At 39.0% G+C, this 18,413-nt stretch overlaps 1 protein-coding gene across 2 annotated transcripts in view; it reads right to left on the bottom strand.

Annotated features, from left to right (window-relative positions):
- The window catches only part of LOC149016826 (uncharacterized), a 90,866-nt gene extending 73,231 nt beyond the window's left edge, over nt 1-17,635 (bottom strand). The window contains exons 1-6 of one of the 2 annotated variants that reach the window (XM_089154882.1): nt 17,523-17,635; nt 16,536-16,664; nt 14,896-15,014; nt 11,895-11,940; nt 5,798-5,870; nt 5,660-5,717 (exon numbers count right to left, since the gene is read on the bottom strand). In XM_089154882.1, the coding sequence (XP_089011008.1) occupies nt 5,660-5,717; nt 5,798-5,870; nt 11,895-11,940; nt 14,896-15,014; nt 16,536-16,631 (392 nt within the window). In that variant the 5' untranslated portion in view covers nt 16,632-16,664; nt 17,523-17,635. The remainder of the gene's footprint in view (nt 1-5,659; nt 5,718-5,797; nt 5,871-11,894; nt 11,941-14,895; nt 15,015-16,535; nt 16,665-17,522) is intronic. The other variant, XM_089154883.1, reaches the window with a different exon arrangement.
- Nucleotides 17,636-18,413: the final 778 nt, after the last annotated feature.

The raw sequence follows: 18,413 nt of genomic DNA on the forward strand, positions 1-18,413 counted from the left end.
AATCTTCCTACCTTTATTGGAGTGGTATCTTCCCAATCCCCAAGGCCATCTCATCTGCAATGGAATCTCTCTTCTGTGCTTTTCTTTGGAAAGGTCAGGAATCATCGCAATTCCTTCGCCCCATCAGTTGGTCCAACATTTGTCGGCCCAAATCCGAAGGGGGCCTTGGAATCCGCCGAATCCAAGAAGTCAATTCTGCTGCTTTACTTAAACTCATCTGGAAATTTGTCACCAATCATGACTCTATCTGGGTTTATTGGGTCCACTCCTACCTCCTCAAATCTGACTCCTTCTGGACTGCCCATATCCCTCCTAATCCTTCCTGGACCTGAAGGAAACTGCTTCTCCTGAGACCCCATGCTCTCCCTGCCATTACCACTCAAATCTCCTCTGGTTCCTCTACTTCCTTCTGGCTTGACCCGTGGCATCCGATGGGTATCCTTTTCAATCATTTCACTCCCCGCACTGTCTATGAGACCCGCATTCCCAAATCTACCCGCCTCTCTCATTTTATCTCCAATGGTTCCTGGGCTCCCTCGCCTCACAGTAGTCTCACGCAAGTCTGGAACTCTCTTCCCCCTATCCATTCCCTCCCTCACGACAGAGTCATCTGGCTTCCCTCCTCTACCAAAAATTTCACCACTGCTTCTGCTTGGAACCTATTCCGCTCCCCCTCCCCTCCCCCCCTATGGCCCCCCTTGGTTTGGTTCAAAGGTCATATCCCTAGACATTCCCTTACCCTTTGGAGAGCCCTAAACATAGCCCTCCCAACTCAGTCATTCCTTGCCTCCCGCCACATCCCTGTGAACCCAAATTGCATTCTTTGTTGGAATGGTATCGAGGATATCGAGCATTTGTTCTTCACTTGCCCTTTCTCTAGTGCTCTTTGGAGAAAAGCCATTAACTTCATTTGGCCCTGCTCTCGTCGATCCTTTGGGTTTGCTCGGGATTGGTCTTGGGTGTTGAGTAATTTTTCAGGTACCTCTATTTGTGACCGAATAGGCAGGCTCGTGTTTAGTGCTTCAGTCCATCATTTGTGGTGGGAGCGAAATCTCCGGCGCTGGACTTCTAAATCTCGCTCTATAGATACTATATGGAATGCTATTTACTTTGATGTTTCCTCTAAAATCTCTGCTTATCCCTCCCCCCTGGTTGTTGACTCCCCAAGGAACAGGCTTATTGTTGTTGCCTGGGGTCTCAACTCCCAATTCCATTCTCCTCTATGATCCTGGTCATTTGGATCCTCCTTTGTATTTGCTTTTGTCTTTATTTAATTAATTATTCATCCAAAAAAAAAAAAAAAAAACCCAAAACAATTCTAAGTAATGATAACACGTGAAAAGTATCCCCTCAGGTTACCTCCAATTAGTATATTGTTGAACCAAAGTACACCAAAAAAGTTTCCAGGAAAGACTGGAAGGACACAACCGATCCACTTAAATACCAGACTCCTTAGACAAAATTTTCCTAGACATGCACTTAATCACCCAATATACATTTACAAGATACCCGAAAAGAAAACAAACACGGTCCAAAGAGCAATTGGTCCGAATACTTTTTTTCTCTCTCTCTCTCTCTAACAGAATAGTAGATTAGAAGCAAAAAAAATAATAATATGGTTCGGCCAAATATGCAATGGAGAGAACCAAAAATATAATCTAAATTTGGTTTGGTAATTTGGAAAAAACCAAAATATGGTTCGGCCAAAGAGAACCAAAAAATGGACTAAATTTGGATTGGGAATTTGGAAAAAAACCAAAATTTGGTTCCGCCAAAGATGAATGGGTTTTAATGGGATTTTAGGAATACTGAAACATTACTGCATCGTCGAGTTTCAGAGGGTTAGGTTACCTGGCTTCGATGGATGATGGTGGGTGAAGTAACTTGGTCGATGACTGATGGCTGAAGACGATGATGGCAGCAATGGCGGAAGACGATGGCGGCGATGGCTGAAGGCAGCGATGGTGAAAGATGATGGCGGCAATGGCTGAAGGCAGTGATGGCGATGGTGTTTACGCTCTGATCGTCGTCCCTCTTTTACTCTCTTCAACAGTAGCTATTAGTTACCGTCAAAGCAGATGAAGGCAGGAGAAGGACTGGAAGCAGATTCTGAAGACGATGGCTTATGTATGGTTCAATGATGAAAAAAAAAAAGGCGATGGCTGCTTGGAGAGACGTCTCAGTAATGGAGGTAGGTTTTCCTCACCGAGAATTTTTTCCCCTTTTCTTCCCTAATCGATCTTAGGCTCTGATGCCATGTTGAGAAACACGAAATTGGTAGAATGGCTTACTGATCAATGATCTCAAGCCCTCTATTTATAATTAAGTGGACAGTACACTATTACAAGGAATATAATTTTACATGAATACAAACTCTAATTTAACTCCTGTACAAACTCTAATTGAACTCCTAATAGAATCCAACAATATGCATTTCTGTCATATCTTGTGATTCTGATTACAATAGTCAATCAATCTTCCAATATGCATTTCAATCATATCTTTGAATTCAATTGCAAGAGTCAATCAACCAGAGTTGTCAAAGCGGCAAAGCGATTAGGGCTCTGTCTAGACGACAAAGCGGCAATAAAGCGACCAAAGCAGTTGGGTCAAAATTTTTAATACAACTACTTTTTAATACAAATACTTTTTATAATAAGCTAAACAAACATTCAACAATCACATTCATTATAAAAATAAAAATAAATAAAAAAACAACAACATTCAAGAATCACAATTACATTTATTTGCCGCAATAAATTAATGGATTACATTTTTTATTATTCTGAACAATCCACCATTTAATCACTCGCAACTCCAAAATAAATAACAATATTGTTCATTTATAGTTTAGTGAAATTAGTTTTAACATGACTTCTTCTTAAATATACATGAATAATATTCAAATTGGAATCAAAATTGATATATCCATTTTTCCCTTTTTTTACCAAACAGTGCCGACATGATAAATTAATAAATCTCATTATTCCGATTTCCAAGTCATTGTTTATTTAATGATTTGTTGATTATTGATATTGAGTATGGCTTATGCTTCACATTATGTTGCCTACAGGCACTTTTGGGCCTCGAAGTTCATTTGCAAATTGGGCTTCAATTCCGAAATGACTCACCTATTCTCACCTATTTAAATTTATGTACGGCTTTGTAGAATAAATTATTATTAGAAAAATGTAAGAAAAATAATATACACAAATTACAAAATGTAAAAAAGCAGCTACTTTAGCGTCTAGGCGGCAATAAGGCATACAAGGGGGCAAAGCGGTAGCGCCTAGGCGAAAAAGAGGGGAAAAATCACCCTGTCAATTAAGCGGTCAAAAATTAAGTGGCTTAAAAACCGCTTTGCTGCCTAGGCAGACGCTTTGACAACTATGCAATCAACCTTACCTTATGCATTTCAATCACATCTTTGGTTTCCAATTATCTTGCCAAGGATGCTCCCATCCACGATTGATTGGCTCCCATAATTGGAAAGAAAAAATGGAAAACACTGAAAAATCAAATCAAAATTTGCCCAAAAATGGGAGAAATTTCATCGGAAAATCGATTATAAAGGGAAAGAAATTGCCAAATTAATCGCTATAATTTAAGAAATCAAGTCGTTTCGCCCTCTTTCATTTCGCCAACTAGCAACATGTCAAAATACTCGACGAAATTTTGTACCATGAGTGAAACACCATATCTGCTCGGCCGTGGACACAACCTTCGGGTGAACCATGTAAAATCTTGTCTTGTGTTCTTGATTTTGCTCCATTTTTCTTTAACACAATTGTTAATACTCAGCCGACCACCCCACTCAACCTCCCCCCCCCCCCCCCCACCCAAAAAAAAAATGAAATTCTTCATAACTAGCACCAACAAAGCAACTTGACAACTCTCTTGCTTTTACTATTTCTCTCTTTGGAAAAGCCACCCCAGTTTATGTACTTGGTGCGTGCATTAAACACTTATATAAGTATATGAATCAGATAATTTTGAATGTTTTGGTTACCTGCTAACTATTCTTGTTTCAAAAATAGGTAAATGTTCCACCTAAATGGGACGGAATCCTATTTGTCAAACCTAGTTGTTCATGTAGAAGGAAGAAGTCACAATTTCGAGTCTTTGATTGTAAGAGACATGAAATAGTCGAGATTGACCGTGAGTCAACTTCCAAGCCTCAGCAAACCATGATGTCATTTTCCCCTAGCACCTCCAATTCAATGTCATTTTCTCCACCCATGCCCAACATCTCTTTCACTTTCCAAGGGCACCATTGCTCTTTCATCTAGTTTTCTTTCCAAAAATTACCTTTTTCCTTGGGTATCTTCTTCAAGCATGGAATTTTTTATGTGAATATGCAAACATTCATTGCTTAGGTGTTTCCTAGCCACCTAGACTCCCTTGGTTCAAAGGGCATCTTGATTTCCTAGGCGGTGCCTAGTTGCCTAGCTAGTTGGACAAGTATGGTGTTCTGTAACTTTGAAGAGAAGTTTTGTATGAATATTGTAATCATGGGAGAGCTAAGGAGCCCAATTCAGAGTTGAGGGCATCCTCTCAGCTAGGTTGAGTGTCTTCCCCACCCCCCACCCCCGGCGTGGGTGCATCACCCAAGCTATCTATCTTGTATTCTAGCTAGCAGAACACTTAAATATTTCCTTTTCTTATTTTCTCTTTGCATGAAGAGCTTGGCCTACATCATTAACTCACATACTCTCCCCATGCATTGGCATCCATATTTCTTGTAGAACATACAGTAGCATGCAGCCTCTTGGTATTCCTGGATTTTCAGAGCCTTATCTTGCAACATGACCAACTCCATTTGGGCTGAGAAATTTGGCCTATAAGGTAGACTGGAGTCTATCTATCTGCAAAATTTGGGTCCCATCCAAGCTGCCAGACAGAAGATTATTTGGGCCATACAGCAAAGCCCTTCCATATGGTCTGCCCAGGAAATCAAATCATAGGTCTTGGAAATATTCAAGAAAAATTACAACAAAAGTCTGGCAATACAGAAAAATACTTTCAAGTCACACACGTATGGAAGCCATCACAGAAGCAAGCACCAGACGAGGACAGAAACTGGTCAGGAATGATGACGAGGCTTTATGCATTAAGATTTTAATGATTTGATTAATTTCCATTGACAAAAAGGGATCTGATTTTGATGTCATCAGACATGATCCTCAGCCTAAAAGCAGCTCATGCCAAACAGAATGAGCAACTAATGCTGACAGAAAATGGAAACCAAACAACTCTACAAAAATTTTCAACCTTCTGGTAGCAAGAGTTGTTTGACCCAACATTGTAAGATGCAATTCTGTCCACCTTAAGGTTTTGCAAATGTGGAAGATTATTAGGTGTAGTAACCAGTGTAACCTCTACTTCACAATTGAGTGACAAACATCCATCTATGCAGATATACATGATATCAAGATCGTCGTCACTTGAGGAGAGACCAACTATCTTTTTTTGCTTATGTTGTATATGCATTATTGGACGAATTTCATTTCTTGTTGAAAATTCTTCTGCACCATCATGACCAGTGGGCTGGGGAAGGAAGAAGGACGCTGAAATCTTACATAACAAGGAGCATGTAGTCGACATCAACAACACAGAAATCCAAGCTACACACTAAATATTGATATCAGAACAACCTTACCTGTCAGCATTGATTAGCCAATCAAACACAAAATCTTCAAGCCCTGACCATAGCTTCTCTGGAATCATGACAAGACAAGTCATCAACTAGAAAAAACAAAAATGGAAATAAAGAAACAAAATATAAAATAATAGATACCTGTAAGCCCCTCCTGTGGGCAGCACTCCACAAAGCGAATGCACGCTGAGCAAAATATGCACTCCACTGCAAGCTGAGCTCAACACAGGATCCTTGTTAACATTGGAGAAAAAATAAATTTATAAAATTCCTAGACAAGAAAAACAAAGGATGATATGATCATATGCAAAAAGGAGACTGATAAGAACCTACTAATTCCTCTGAAAATCAATACGAAAATACAAGAAATAACAAGGATAAACTGGTTTTGATGGTGCCAGTCATCCCCACACCCACGGTGCCCCTCAGCCTACGGCTGCCCAACATAACTCCCAAAATTCTCCCCCTTAGTCCTAACACCCTTCCCCTATTTATAACCCCTCATTAACCCTAATTTCCTATGTCTCTCCTCAATGTAGCTTAATACCGTGATCCTGGGGCCTTATCACTACCGGCCCCTTCGAAAATCACCTTGTCCTCAAGGTGTTGGAAATTTTGAAGTTTAGTCTTCACATGTTTGCCGCACAACCAGCCCATCTCAGCAACATCCGCGTCAAGCAATGCTGTGTGAAGCATCCCATTTATCCACAAAAATACATCTGATATAATACATGGACGAGTAACCCAGGGGAACTGCTGCACAAGATGTATCGGCAATTTTGCAGTGCTTGAGTTTTCCGCTGTTACATTGGCTCCATGATCGCTTCTCTCCATGAGGCGTTGAAAAACAAAAACGGTAGAGGGCAACGAGAGAGCACCACTAAGCACTAGAACCGCAGCAACACTTTCAATGTCAACCAGATTAGACTCGACATGAGAGAGAAATTCCAAAAATTCTGTTCCAAAAGTCCCTTTGGTGAAGCTCAGAGCAATTGTTAGAAAATTTGCGATGATTGTACTATCAAACACCGCGCTCCTGGCATCATGTCCCTTCTTTGGCAGAATCAACTTAGCAAGAAGCATCGGGTCTTTCATGAGTACCCTCTTTGGTGCTGCCATTCCAAACTTGCGTGCCGTTCTACGCACCAAAGGCCAAAACAAATGTGCGAAAAACTTGGGGAAAAGAGCATCAAGGCTTAGAGCGAAGCACTTGGTCTGGAAATTTCTGTCACCGACAACGAAACCAACCCCCATCGCACCGCTGCAACTCCATTCATGCCGCCTGCTTTCAGTCTCAATTCTGCGAGGTTGAAGACGATGATTTCCCATTTTGTGGCTCGATCAAGCCCTGGTTCGGTAAGTGCTTGGTTTGAATTAGTCTTAGGTGTGGATCGTGGTCCAACTGAGTTATTTGGGTCCAAATTATAAATAAGAGATACTGGATTTTGTTGTGATGAAATGGGCCAGCCCCATAGTGGGTCTTCTGAATTGGTAGGGTTCACACACTTAAACCCATGAGTAAAAAAGGATAGGTTGGGTATTGGGTGAACAGAATGGGTTGGGCTTAATAGAGTGGGCTAGGCCCAAGGTGGGTCTTTTAAATGATGGTGTCCAAACATAAACCATGGGTTAAGAGAAATGGGTTGGGCGTTGGTTTGATGGAATGGATTGGGCTTTGGGTCATGAAAAAGGAATGGACCCAAGATAATTCTTTTGAATGGTTAAGGTATAAGCACTTAAAATCGTGGGTTAAGAAATATGGGTTAATGAAATAAGATGGGCTTGGGGTTAACGGAATGGGCTTGGCCCAAGGGGGTTTCTTTGGGGGTCTAGCGGCCCAGTCTTTGTAATGGTCCATCTGGGTTTAAGAGGTCCTCGGTTTTTAGAGCTCGAACCGAATCTGTGAACCGGTTGAGAGGCGGTTCGAATGAAAGAGCCTCCTTCCCCTTCTCTTCTCCTTATTCGACGAGCTTCAGCCCTAACTGCTGCCTGCAACTTGCCGCCGATTGCACCTAGCCTCCTTCAGTCCTTCTATGCCTCTTCACTTCACCGCATCTTGATTTAACCGCAGAATATTGCTTCTCCACTCTGGTTCGGTAGGTATCCTCACTCAATCCTATCTTCGTCTTTCTTCTCCACGTTTGGTTAGGCGTGACTTCCGTAGCCAGCAGTACTCCATCCTCCATTTGATACTTTTTTCCAACCTTCTCTACAGCCCGATTTGGCGATTCATTCACGTTGATACTATACTCAGATTCAACCTGGTTGGTGTCTATCTCCAAATTTGATCTCGGTTGTCTCCCATCGCTAAACTCACACCTCAGGGCTTCTTTGAATCCCATCCAATTCTTGCGATAGATCCAGTCGAGTGCCTCTTCTTCCAAATGCTGGATCGCCACCCCCAAACACTGCTCTTCCTCGATCTGGTTCACCCAACAGGTTACCCAGCAGAAGAACCTCTAAAATCCATCTCTGAACTTCTCCTTCACCAGAAAACGAAGGCGCATCACCTTAATGGATCGTGAATGCTCTGATGCCAGTTGATAAGAACCTACTAATCCCCTCGAAAATCAATACGAAAATACAATAAATAACAAGGATAAACTGGTTTTAATGGTGCCAGTCACCCCCACACCCACAGTGCCCCTCAGCCTACGGCTGCCCAACATAACTCCCAAAATTCTCCCCCTTAGTCGTAACACCCTTCCCCTATTTATAACCCCTTATTATCCTTAATTCCTTATGTCTCTCCTCAACGTAGCTTAATACCGTGATCCCGAGGCCTCATCAGAGAAAGAATTCATGATTCAAATGGGTCCAAAATGGCAACAACAAACCAACCTGACCCAGTCAGAATGACTAATTCTAACTTAGGTAGAGCTTAGAGATCTCATTTGGGGTTTAACTTCTACTCTAAATTGGAGTTGCAGAAGAAATAAATTAAAGTCCTCTCCTACTATCAGCATGTACTGAATCATGAAGGTCCTATCATCGTATAAGGGGTCTACTTAGGGAGTAATGCCATCACTACCTCTAAAAATATGGTTCCTCTACAATGCCATCACCTAGCAATTCTGGATTCACGCAGGAGTTTTCCTGCAACTAGGAAAGCTAAGAGTGAAGTTATACAGTGGCCCCATTCCAGCTGCAAAGGGAGGCCTCTATATCTTCTTATCCTCTTATAGATCCCAATGCCACAATTTGCAACTGTACCTCTTTCCCATCAGGGTTTACCAAATTCCATTCACTCCAGCTGAGAAGAACATCCAAGATAGTATGAAAATGCACCCAATACAACAAGAGAAAAGTGTCCTCACACTAAAAAGTACATATTTTCACCATATATCCCACGACTGAGCCCAACACAACTTTGCACAAGACAACATGCATTCCCTATACATAAAATATAATATTAATAAATCTTATAACCAAAATCACTGTCAAGAGCATTACAAAAGTTGTATTGACACATGCCCTATTAAAATTAACAAAGCACATTTGGTAAAACCACATTAGACATTGATTCCATATGAAGGCCTCAGCACAAGCCCAGGAAGCTCATAAGGTGCTGGAGGTAAATCCAACAGGCTGAAAATTGACCTTCAGATAGTCATCTTTTTGGGTTTCATTTTAATGTGCCTAACTTATAAGTCCATAACATGGGGATGAAGTAAATGGAATTAGTAGTCAACTGAGTGTCTGAGTGAGACTAGAATACTTAGTAGCTAGAGATTTTAATTTTATTTATTTACTTTTAGTGTGTCAAAATGTGACCAGGTGCCCTTTTATTCTTTATATATGTAATGCACCACCATAAAGTAAAATGATTTGAGTAAAGTACATCAGTGTTCCTTAGGAATTCTAGTGCTATTGAGCAATTACATATGAGATCCGCATCCCAAACCTAATTTCTTCTCCTCTCTCTTTTTCCTCCCAAGAATATTAGGTTTCATCTAGAACGCCCCTTCCACCAATCTGATTTCTTCCATTGACAACAAAGGCTTTTCCATATCTCAGATATGATCATTGGGCCTCCTTGAATCTAAGATCCATAATCTGGAATACTAGATTCAATCAATTGATATCAGAACTGAACCAGGCCATAAGTTCCTTTTTTTTCAAAGACAAAATATTGTTGTCCTATAGGAAAACTGTAATATTATTCACAGGTGAAAGGGAAAGTGATAATTTTGTCTTGTGGTCTATGCTGGAGAAGTATCAAATACCAACAACAGCATCATTGAGTGTAAGAATGATTTCTTAGTTGAATCCTTAACTTCCCAATATTGTGATGGTGTTTATGTGATATAAAATCCTTCCAAGCACACGTGGTTTAGGGTAGTTGGAAGCACGGAAACAAATCTTGGTCAAAACTTGCAGTTTGGATCAAGCTATCTCAGTTCTCTAGGTAACTGAGAAAAAACCTTAGCAGAGTCAAAAAAATACTAAGCTCTCAACACTGTTGAGATTTGTGATATCTGTCAGTGGGTTACTATTTCTGAGTTTATGGTTGAGTTACGATTTAAGGGGTTGAGGATCTGGATTGAGTTACTGCTTTTGGGTTAGTGGATCTGGCTTGAGATCTGATTCTGATTGTGCAGGAGGACTTTCTAAAGTTTCTGTTTTTTGGCTTCCTATTTTAGTGACAGAGTATTCTATTCCTGTTTTCTTGTAACCTATTGTTATTGCAGCCTAAAAACAAAGGTCCTGTGATTCTGCGCAGTCTGTCTAGGATCACAGGGAGTTCTCTCTTTATGGTTTGTCTCTCCTGTTTCTTTCTTCTTCCTTTTCATCTCTTTTTCTGGTATGATTATTAGAGTAAGATTTCTCATAAAGAGCTTTCCACTGCTTTAACCAATATTGACTACTTCCAGTAATACTTCAGAAATTTTTATAGTTTTGACCAATTTCAGCCAATTTTGAGCCCATCGTATGTGGAGTTTTACCCAAAGGTTACCATGTTTCAACCATTTCAATCAAATTTAGGTTTTTGGCTGGTAAAAACTTCATTAGCACTGAAACTTTATCCTCTGTTGGAACATGGAGTGGCGTTACAGAGCACAACTGAAATTTATGCACCTTAAAGCATTCTCACATGCACTGGTCATTTGTTCTTCAAGGACTGATTGAAGAAGTATACTCAAAAGTTAAAAGATGTGGCACCAATAGTGCAGAGGCTGCAGCCACAGGAAGAGGCAAAATGATCAATAAAGGAGCAAAACAAGGCGGGACAAAAAAATAACAGTGCTGGTGGGGGTTGAATCAACAATAGACTTTATTACAGTCATGGATGTCTTACAAGTAGAATTTGTTATTCCCATGTATTTCAAGATGAGGACACACCGTGAACGTTTTCACCTTCCTAACTTGATACATCATACTAGAATGGAGAATGGATCATTCTTCCAAGCTCTTTTTGTCTTTGACCCTCTACAGAACTTGATGGTGAGTTAGCAGCATTAGAAATTAATCACTTATGTAGGCCTTTGCACAAGTTTGGGGGACTATTACACTAATATGTGCTAGTGGTAAAGGCTGAAATTGACCTTTGGGTAGTTACACAACTTGGGCCATTTACCCTTTCCTTTTTCTCTTTTGGTTTCGGGGGTTTTGGGGTGGCTTTCTTCTTTCTTTTTTTTTAGGTGGGGTGGCGGTGGAACAGATATTGGGTTGGTGGTGGTGGATATAGGATTGGTAACTCAAACTTAATTTCTACTCCTCTCGACTCATCTCTTCTTCAATATGTTTCCTTTATTCATTCTCTCAAGAAAACCAATCTGATCTCTTTTCCTCCCCTTCCATCAATCTGATTCCTCCCCCTAATAATGCAGTTGCTTCTTCCTCTATCTTCCTCTATCAGATCGGATCACAGATTTGATCATTGGGCTTGCTTCCATCTAATATCTATAATTTGAATTTTTCAAACTACAATAACTCATCTCCTATCAGTGTAGCACTTCTTTTGGCATTTTCAAAAACAGCACAAAAAGGTTATATAGCTAATAATGAATAAAAAAAATGACACTTATGGACTTCAGTTGATCAATTACAAGTTGAAAAAACTAAAAGAAAAAAATCCCATTCAATATTTTAACAATTTCAACTTGTGTAAGTCTCCAATAACACGTGTAATTGAAGTGAAAATTGTATAGAAATGCTATACAGCAGCAATGAAGACATTATGATCATTGACAATGATAGCAACAATGAGAAAACAGGGGTAGACATACATACAAACCTTTCGCTGAAAAGTAGAGGCATCGTTAGCGCCCTTTGGGGATTCACTGCACAGATTCAAACATCTTACTTCAGATCAGAAATAATCATAATCAAAAGCAAATCATAAAATTGCACTAATTATAATATTATGACACCTTCTCCATAATTATTACTATTACAATAAAGATTATCGCACATACAAAGCTGCACAGAAAACAGGAGAAAGAGCTGCAGAGTATTTGTAGCTCTAGTACTAGTAATACAGTAGGCTGGACCTTTTGGACCAGGTTTGTTTGGTTCAATAGGTTCAATTAATGGGTTATTTAAGTGATTATGTGACTAGTTAACTGAGCCAGATGGTGTGTACTATTTTATCTATCAGTTCCCTGTTAGTACTTTAAAGCATGGGAGAGTATGAGCTGTCCTGGGCTGAAGTCTGTTCTAATTCTAAGTCAAGCCCTATTAGCATTAGGACCTCGTTTTTAAGGCTGAGTAGCCTGTATATATATACCCCTGCCCCATGGATGAATAGAAGAGATCCAACTTATGTTATTTTGCTTGACCAATCTTATGTAATCTCCTTTTGTGCGGAGAAGCTGCTGCTTACATTTAAAATCCAGTACTCCTTGCTGATTCAATCTCTAAGATCAATCCCTTGGGTATTAGGTTATTAAGATCCTAATCCTTATTGCTGACTGTTGAATTGGTCCTCTAATTGATGCCTTGAAACCTGCTGCCTTGGTAGGGAAATCATCATCCCTATCCCCTTCCTTTCCCCGTAACTCTATCTTTACTAACCTGCTGTAAACCCCAAATCTAGGGTTTGTCTTCAGGATCAATTCAAGTGAACCAGCAGTAATTCTGGGGTTCTGTAACCCTGTGGACCTGTGGTTCGAGTAAAACGCTGTCTTGAGGGGTTTTAGGGTTTAGGAATAGGACCTACAGGGTTCGGGTAAGCTTAGGGTCTAGGGTTTATTGATTTCCAGATCTGAACCTTGCTGTGACTTACAAATCTACACTGAATCTTAGATTTTAGGTTTATGAAAATTAAGGTTTCTAGGGGGTGGCTAGGGCTAGGGCTAGGGCTAAGTTATCTTTCCTTCTATTGCAATGGAAGATGTTCCTACTGGCCAGCTGGTTCAGACTAGAGAAGTGGTTTCCACATTTTATTGGTGAGGTTAAATTTCTGATTGTTTGACTCTATATGAGTTATAGCCTCAGATTCCCCAGCACCCACGCAAACAAAGAAAAGGATCCCTGTAAGAAGTAAATGTCATATTTATTTATTTATTTTGGATGAATAAAAGATTATATTAAAGAGGGAGTACAAGGTAGTGTTCGTGCCTTAGTCCATCACCTTTTGGTTGGAGTGCAATCTTCGAAGATGGACCTCCAAATCTCGCTCTACAGACATGATTTAGAATGCCATCTATTTTGATGTTTCTTCTAGACTGGTAGCTATTCCTCACCCCCCCCCCCTATTGATGATACCCCAAGGAACAAGCTTATTGTTGTCTCCTGGGGTCTTAGTTCTTCTTTTCGGTCTTCTGCTTAATGTCATATATTTACTTAAGAAGAACACCTCCAATAAGAAAAAGTGATGGAAATCCATGAGGAAAAAAAGTTACAAGGATGAGGAGCAATTGAGCTGCCGTGTTCTACAGCTCCTAGATAAGGCTTACGACATTTTTTGGTAAGATAAGACTTGGGACATCAGGTACAGATTTTTGTTATGATGAAGGATAAACCAATGTATCAGAACAGACTATTGAGAAAGTTAATAATATCTAAATCCTAAAACACTACAGTATTATTGCAGTAAATCTTATGAGGGACTGACACAAATACATTTCAGCAATTTAGTTATTTTAAGGCTTTTCGTGGAGGTGTCATAGCTTAAGTCTTAACAGACAATGCTATGCCTTTTTTGCTCGACTCTTGATGGGATTTCATATATTCCAAGTTATTAGGATTGTGTACAAACTCAAGCAGGAATAGTATATTTTGAGTCTCAGATACAACTGGATCTATCCATCCTTGGATTTTCACAGATTTATCGAAATAATTCATTTCAACTGTTCTCATTATGATCACCTATCACAAAAATTCAAGCAGTTTCTGACCAATACTTTTCCAGCTCACAGCCCCCCAAAAAAAAAAACTCATCCCAAAGCATTATCTATCACATATTAAACAGTAAACCATTCATTAAATCCTTCAATCTCGTAGCCCATACCAACCCCAGAAAGTAGCAGATAGGTGTTTCCCTTTCAAAAGGTTGTCTTAAAAGCCTCAGTACTACCCATTAAACAACAGCATAATTTTTTTTTCCGATATGCACTTAACACAATTCAAAACAGTAAAACTTATTTAGTCGCCCAAGAGTTCCTTCTGTTTAAACGGTTGTCTTGTGGAATTCATTACCATATACAAGTTGGTTAGACTTTCTGGAATGAGACAAATAAGCAGTAACTGAATACAATTCTGGGATGTAGAGCTTTTTCATGGTTTGTGTTGACACTGCCAGGTATCGAATTAGATATGCTTGTCTTGTGAAAAATAGGTACATAGTACTAGCTTTTCTTTCCGCCAAAATTCCTTTCTTTATACTCGGTATTCCTATAATTTTGGTTAACAGCTGATAGTTGTGATGTTTATAATAGACTCTCAAGGGGTTTATAAATATTGACCCAGTTGTAATTTCAAACATTTTGATAAGTTATAAATTAAAGCTTATCTTTGTTGTTGCCAATAAAAAGGAAAAGAGAAAATTGTTTTTCTCCTTGGCACAGTCTAATTCTTGTCAACTTAACTTCTCGCTAGTTAGAGCTAGTCTTTCTGAATGTCCCCCAGAATAAGCTATTAAGATGCTACTTCTCAATTCAAGAAAACTTATTGTACCCTCTAGAAAAAGGATCGTGCATAGGGCGACATATGCTATATCTCCATAATGAATTCATAAAGCATCATAAACAAACAAAAGTGAAAAATTATTGGGAAATCAGGAATGAGCAGCTAACCTTTCTCTCCACTTAGAAAGAGCTTCCAGAAGGGGTACAGGTGTATGTCGAGCAACCATAGCCAATGAATCTAACACTTGCTCATAAGCAGGGTCAGATGGTCGAAGATACTGTCCATCCTGTTTAAGGGGCCATGTAAGAGAATTAAACAAATATCTTGCAAAATTGGAGTAAAATTACCCTATTTCAATCAAGTAATAAATAAGATCAGAAGTGATTATTCAAGATAGCTTTAATATCTATCGCAATATTACAAGGAAAGATACAAACAAGGTATTTACCATTTACAAACTTGGCCAAATTTATAGCTTGGCCCTTACGCTGGTCGCTAAGGCCTCACCTGGGTATTACCTAACTAGGTCACCTTGGCCAGAATTTTATTTATGGTGCCACCTTATTGCAGTTTTCTGTATCTTCGAAACAGATGTAACTAAAGCATATAATCATGATAATTCAAAAAAAAAAATTACTCTTCTTTGATCATTTGTTACTCTCTTTGATGTTGATATGATCATTGACTAATTGGCAAATGCTTCAAGCCTTGACTTTAGTTTTTAGTTGAATCTATGATTAAGTAATCTAATATTAGTAACATAACTTGGTTTGGATATTATTGTTGTTAGGTACCAACAAAATCTGAAAGATGTAAGATTCTGAATCTCTCCATGTTTATGCACACTGTAACCAACAACGCCAAACCTAGGCCACCATTTTCGTTCCAAGGGCGTTGGCCAGTACCCTTGGCACATTAACAACTCAAGTATATCACCAAGCATCATCTAGTAGTTCTATATTTTTGAATACACAATGTGTTTTGGAAGAGGAAAACCCTCATGGGCTCATACTTCTTTGTCATTTTCATCTTTCCTTTAATATTCATATCACACGTGCAACCTTAAAAATGAAATGACTTACCAAAAAGTTTATAGGAACTGTTAAGTCTTTTTTCAGTAGAGAGGAACAGTAAGTCTAACAGAAAGTACAGAGGTAAACATGCAGTCAAAAAACCTCCCATGTTTAGTGATACATACTATACAAATATTTGACAAGGAAAATTTAGTAGAAAAATTCCATAGAGAAGCATCATGTTTAACCTTTCAGGTTTTCTTCGCGTTTCACCTATGCAATTCCCCTTACTTTTCCTAGTGAAACTTATGCTTCTCAATGAATTTATCAATACCAAATTGTATATTTTGCATACAATAGTAAAATTATATGGTATTATAAAAATAATGAAGTTCATATTAACATTAAAAAATATGTTACGCACAGACAAAATGATGTGTGGGCAACATATCTTTGAATTTTAAGGGATAAGCTAAATTAGTGATACAAAAATGGATACATATCTTGTAAAAAATTCATGCCTTTCCATACTTTCCAAATTGCTCAGGCCCCAATCTATAAAATGTCTTCTGCTTCCCAAATTACATGGAGATCTCTAATGTTGAAATATCCAACCTAACAGCTTAAGTTATAAGGTGGAGAGACATGAAAGCTATAACCACTGGTATATGAAGTCATTCAGAGTCCTAGAGCGAGTCAACATGGAATTTTCGAAACATATAATGTATTGTGCGAACATTAGGGTCCCATTGGCTAAGAAAATCATAGTACTGAGTTGAAAATTCATGTCCAACCTGTGCTTGCGCAGTCTCAATGCGACGCCTAGCAAGAGGAAGAAATCGCTGCAGCAGTGCATCAACAATCAACTTTGCTGCACTTCCAGCTCCCATTTCTTCAAATCAAATATGCTATCTTCACCTCATCTGTGCAAACCAATACCCAAGTTGCATCATTAATTAATTAATTAAAAAAACTAATAATAATAATACTAAAAAGAAAAACTCATTCATAACTTCCCATTGGAATGGTGAATGTAGGAACCCAGCAAGTGAAACACTCCATGTCTTCCTTTGGGGGGGAAGGGGGGGGGGGGGTTTCCAGTTGAAATATCCTACAAGAATACTGTTTCTATATGCACAGCTCTGCCTCTCAAATGCCCTAACCTTCCGAATAAATATTTGATGGAAAGGTGAAGTGAAAAATCTGGAGGATCATAAAGGGTGGAATGTATTCTAAAGTGGTGAAGCCCAACAATGTACACCAAGCTAATGATCCATGAAGTTCTCTGACCCATTACAGGTTGAGATCCTTTCATGAGGTACTGTCACTTGCACATTATATGAGAAGAAATGGGAAGCACCACAGATGTGGCAAAGCTAGAAGTGAAATACAGGACCTACAGTGACACCATATATGGTGTTCACAGATTAAAAATAATACAGTGCCATAAAATAAAATCTGAAAGGGATAAACTTCAATTGTAATGGTACAGGAAGTGAAAAAAATCAATTCTACTAGCAGCACCAATACTGACAGTCGTGTGACAATCCTAAAATAAGGAATGGGTCTAAGACAGTCTAAGTTTTATCCCAGTTAAAAGTTTCGGAATTGAAATGTGAATGATAGTCTCTCATAGAAATTAGAATACACAAACAAGAAATCAATCTTGTCAGACAAAATCCCGCAAAAATATTGTTTTGGATATACAAGTCTTCAAAAGCCGAAGAAACTGATTCGGAGAAAAATCAATGAACAAACAAAAGGTCAACAAAATAAACTACCTGTAATCTCGAAAAGTCATGGAATCCAGGAATCCAGCTATGCAGTGAAGAACAAAAAGAAGGTGGCTTGTCATCTCATTCTATATAGAACTGAAACCTGGGAAACACGGAAAGACTGCTGAAGCAATAGGAATTTTCCTCCCGTTTCGGGTGGCAAGTTGCTGGGCCGGCCCATTTCCGTTTATCACGGTATTAGGGCCCGGCCCGCCCATATCCAGAACAAGATTCTCTATATTTAGGGTAAGATCTAGATACGCTGCGAGAATAAAGAAACGGAAATACGCGGCTAAGATATTATGAAAAAAAAATATATATTCTTCATTTTGTCCACTTAAATTAGTTGCCCTCTCAAGTAACCAATATTTCAGTTTGTCCAATCGGGTGAACTTAAAATATTTCAAAAAAACCTAATGTTAGTTTTCTGTTAACTTTGACTTTGAAATTATCATTTTGCCCATGGAATAAAGGGGTGAAAGAAAATATAATTTTTTTGTTTTACAAAACTTCATTTAATCTTTACAAATTTACAAAAAACCCCTATTCACTCAATTCACCTAAAAAGAACGGAGAGGGAGTACCTCAGACTTGAACCATGCCAAAGAACATGAGCAAAAAGAGGTTCCTATAGAACATGACAAACTAACTCGATCTAACCACTACAAACACAATGGGGAAAGCCAATGATGGGTTAGTCAAGCGGCTAAAGACCCACCCTCCCACGGGAAAGTTCTAGGTTTGCACCCACTCGGCGGATCAAGCTACCTTTCAAAAAAAAAAAAACAACCGTTTTTTCTTTTACCTACTCTTTTCGTTCTCGTTTCTTTCTAGTATGGACAATGACGTAGTTCAAATTGGCGCTTTCTTTTCTAAGTTACTCTTCTTCTATTTTTT

This window comes from Hakea prostrata, chromosome 5, assembly GCF_041222555.1.
Source record: "Hakea prostrata isolate BN-2017 chromosome 5, UWA_Hpros_2, whole genome shotgun sequence".
Taxonomy (NCBI): Eukaryota; Viridiplantae; Streptophyta; class Magnoliopsida; order Proteales; family Proteaceae; genus Hakea; species Hakea prostrata.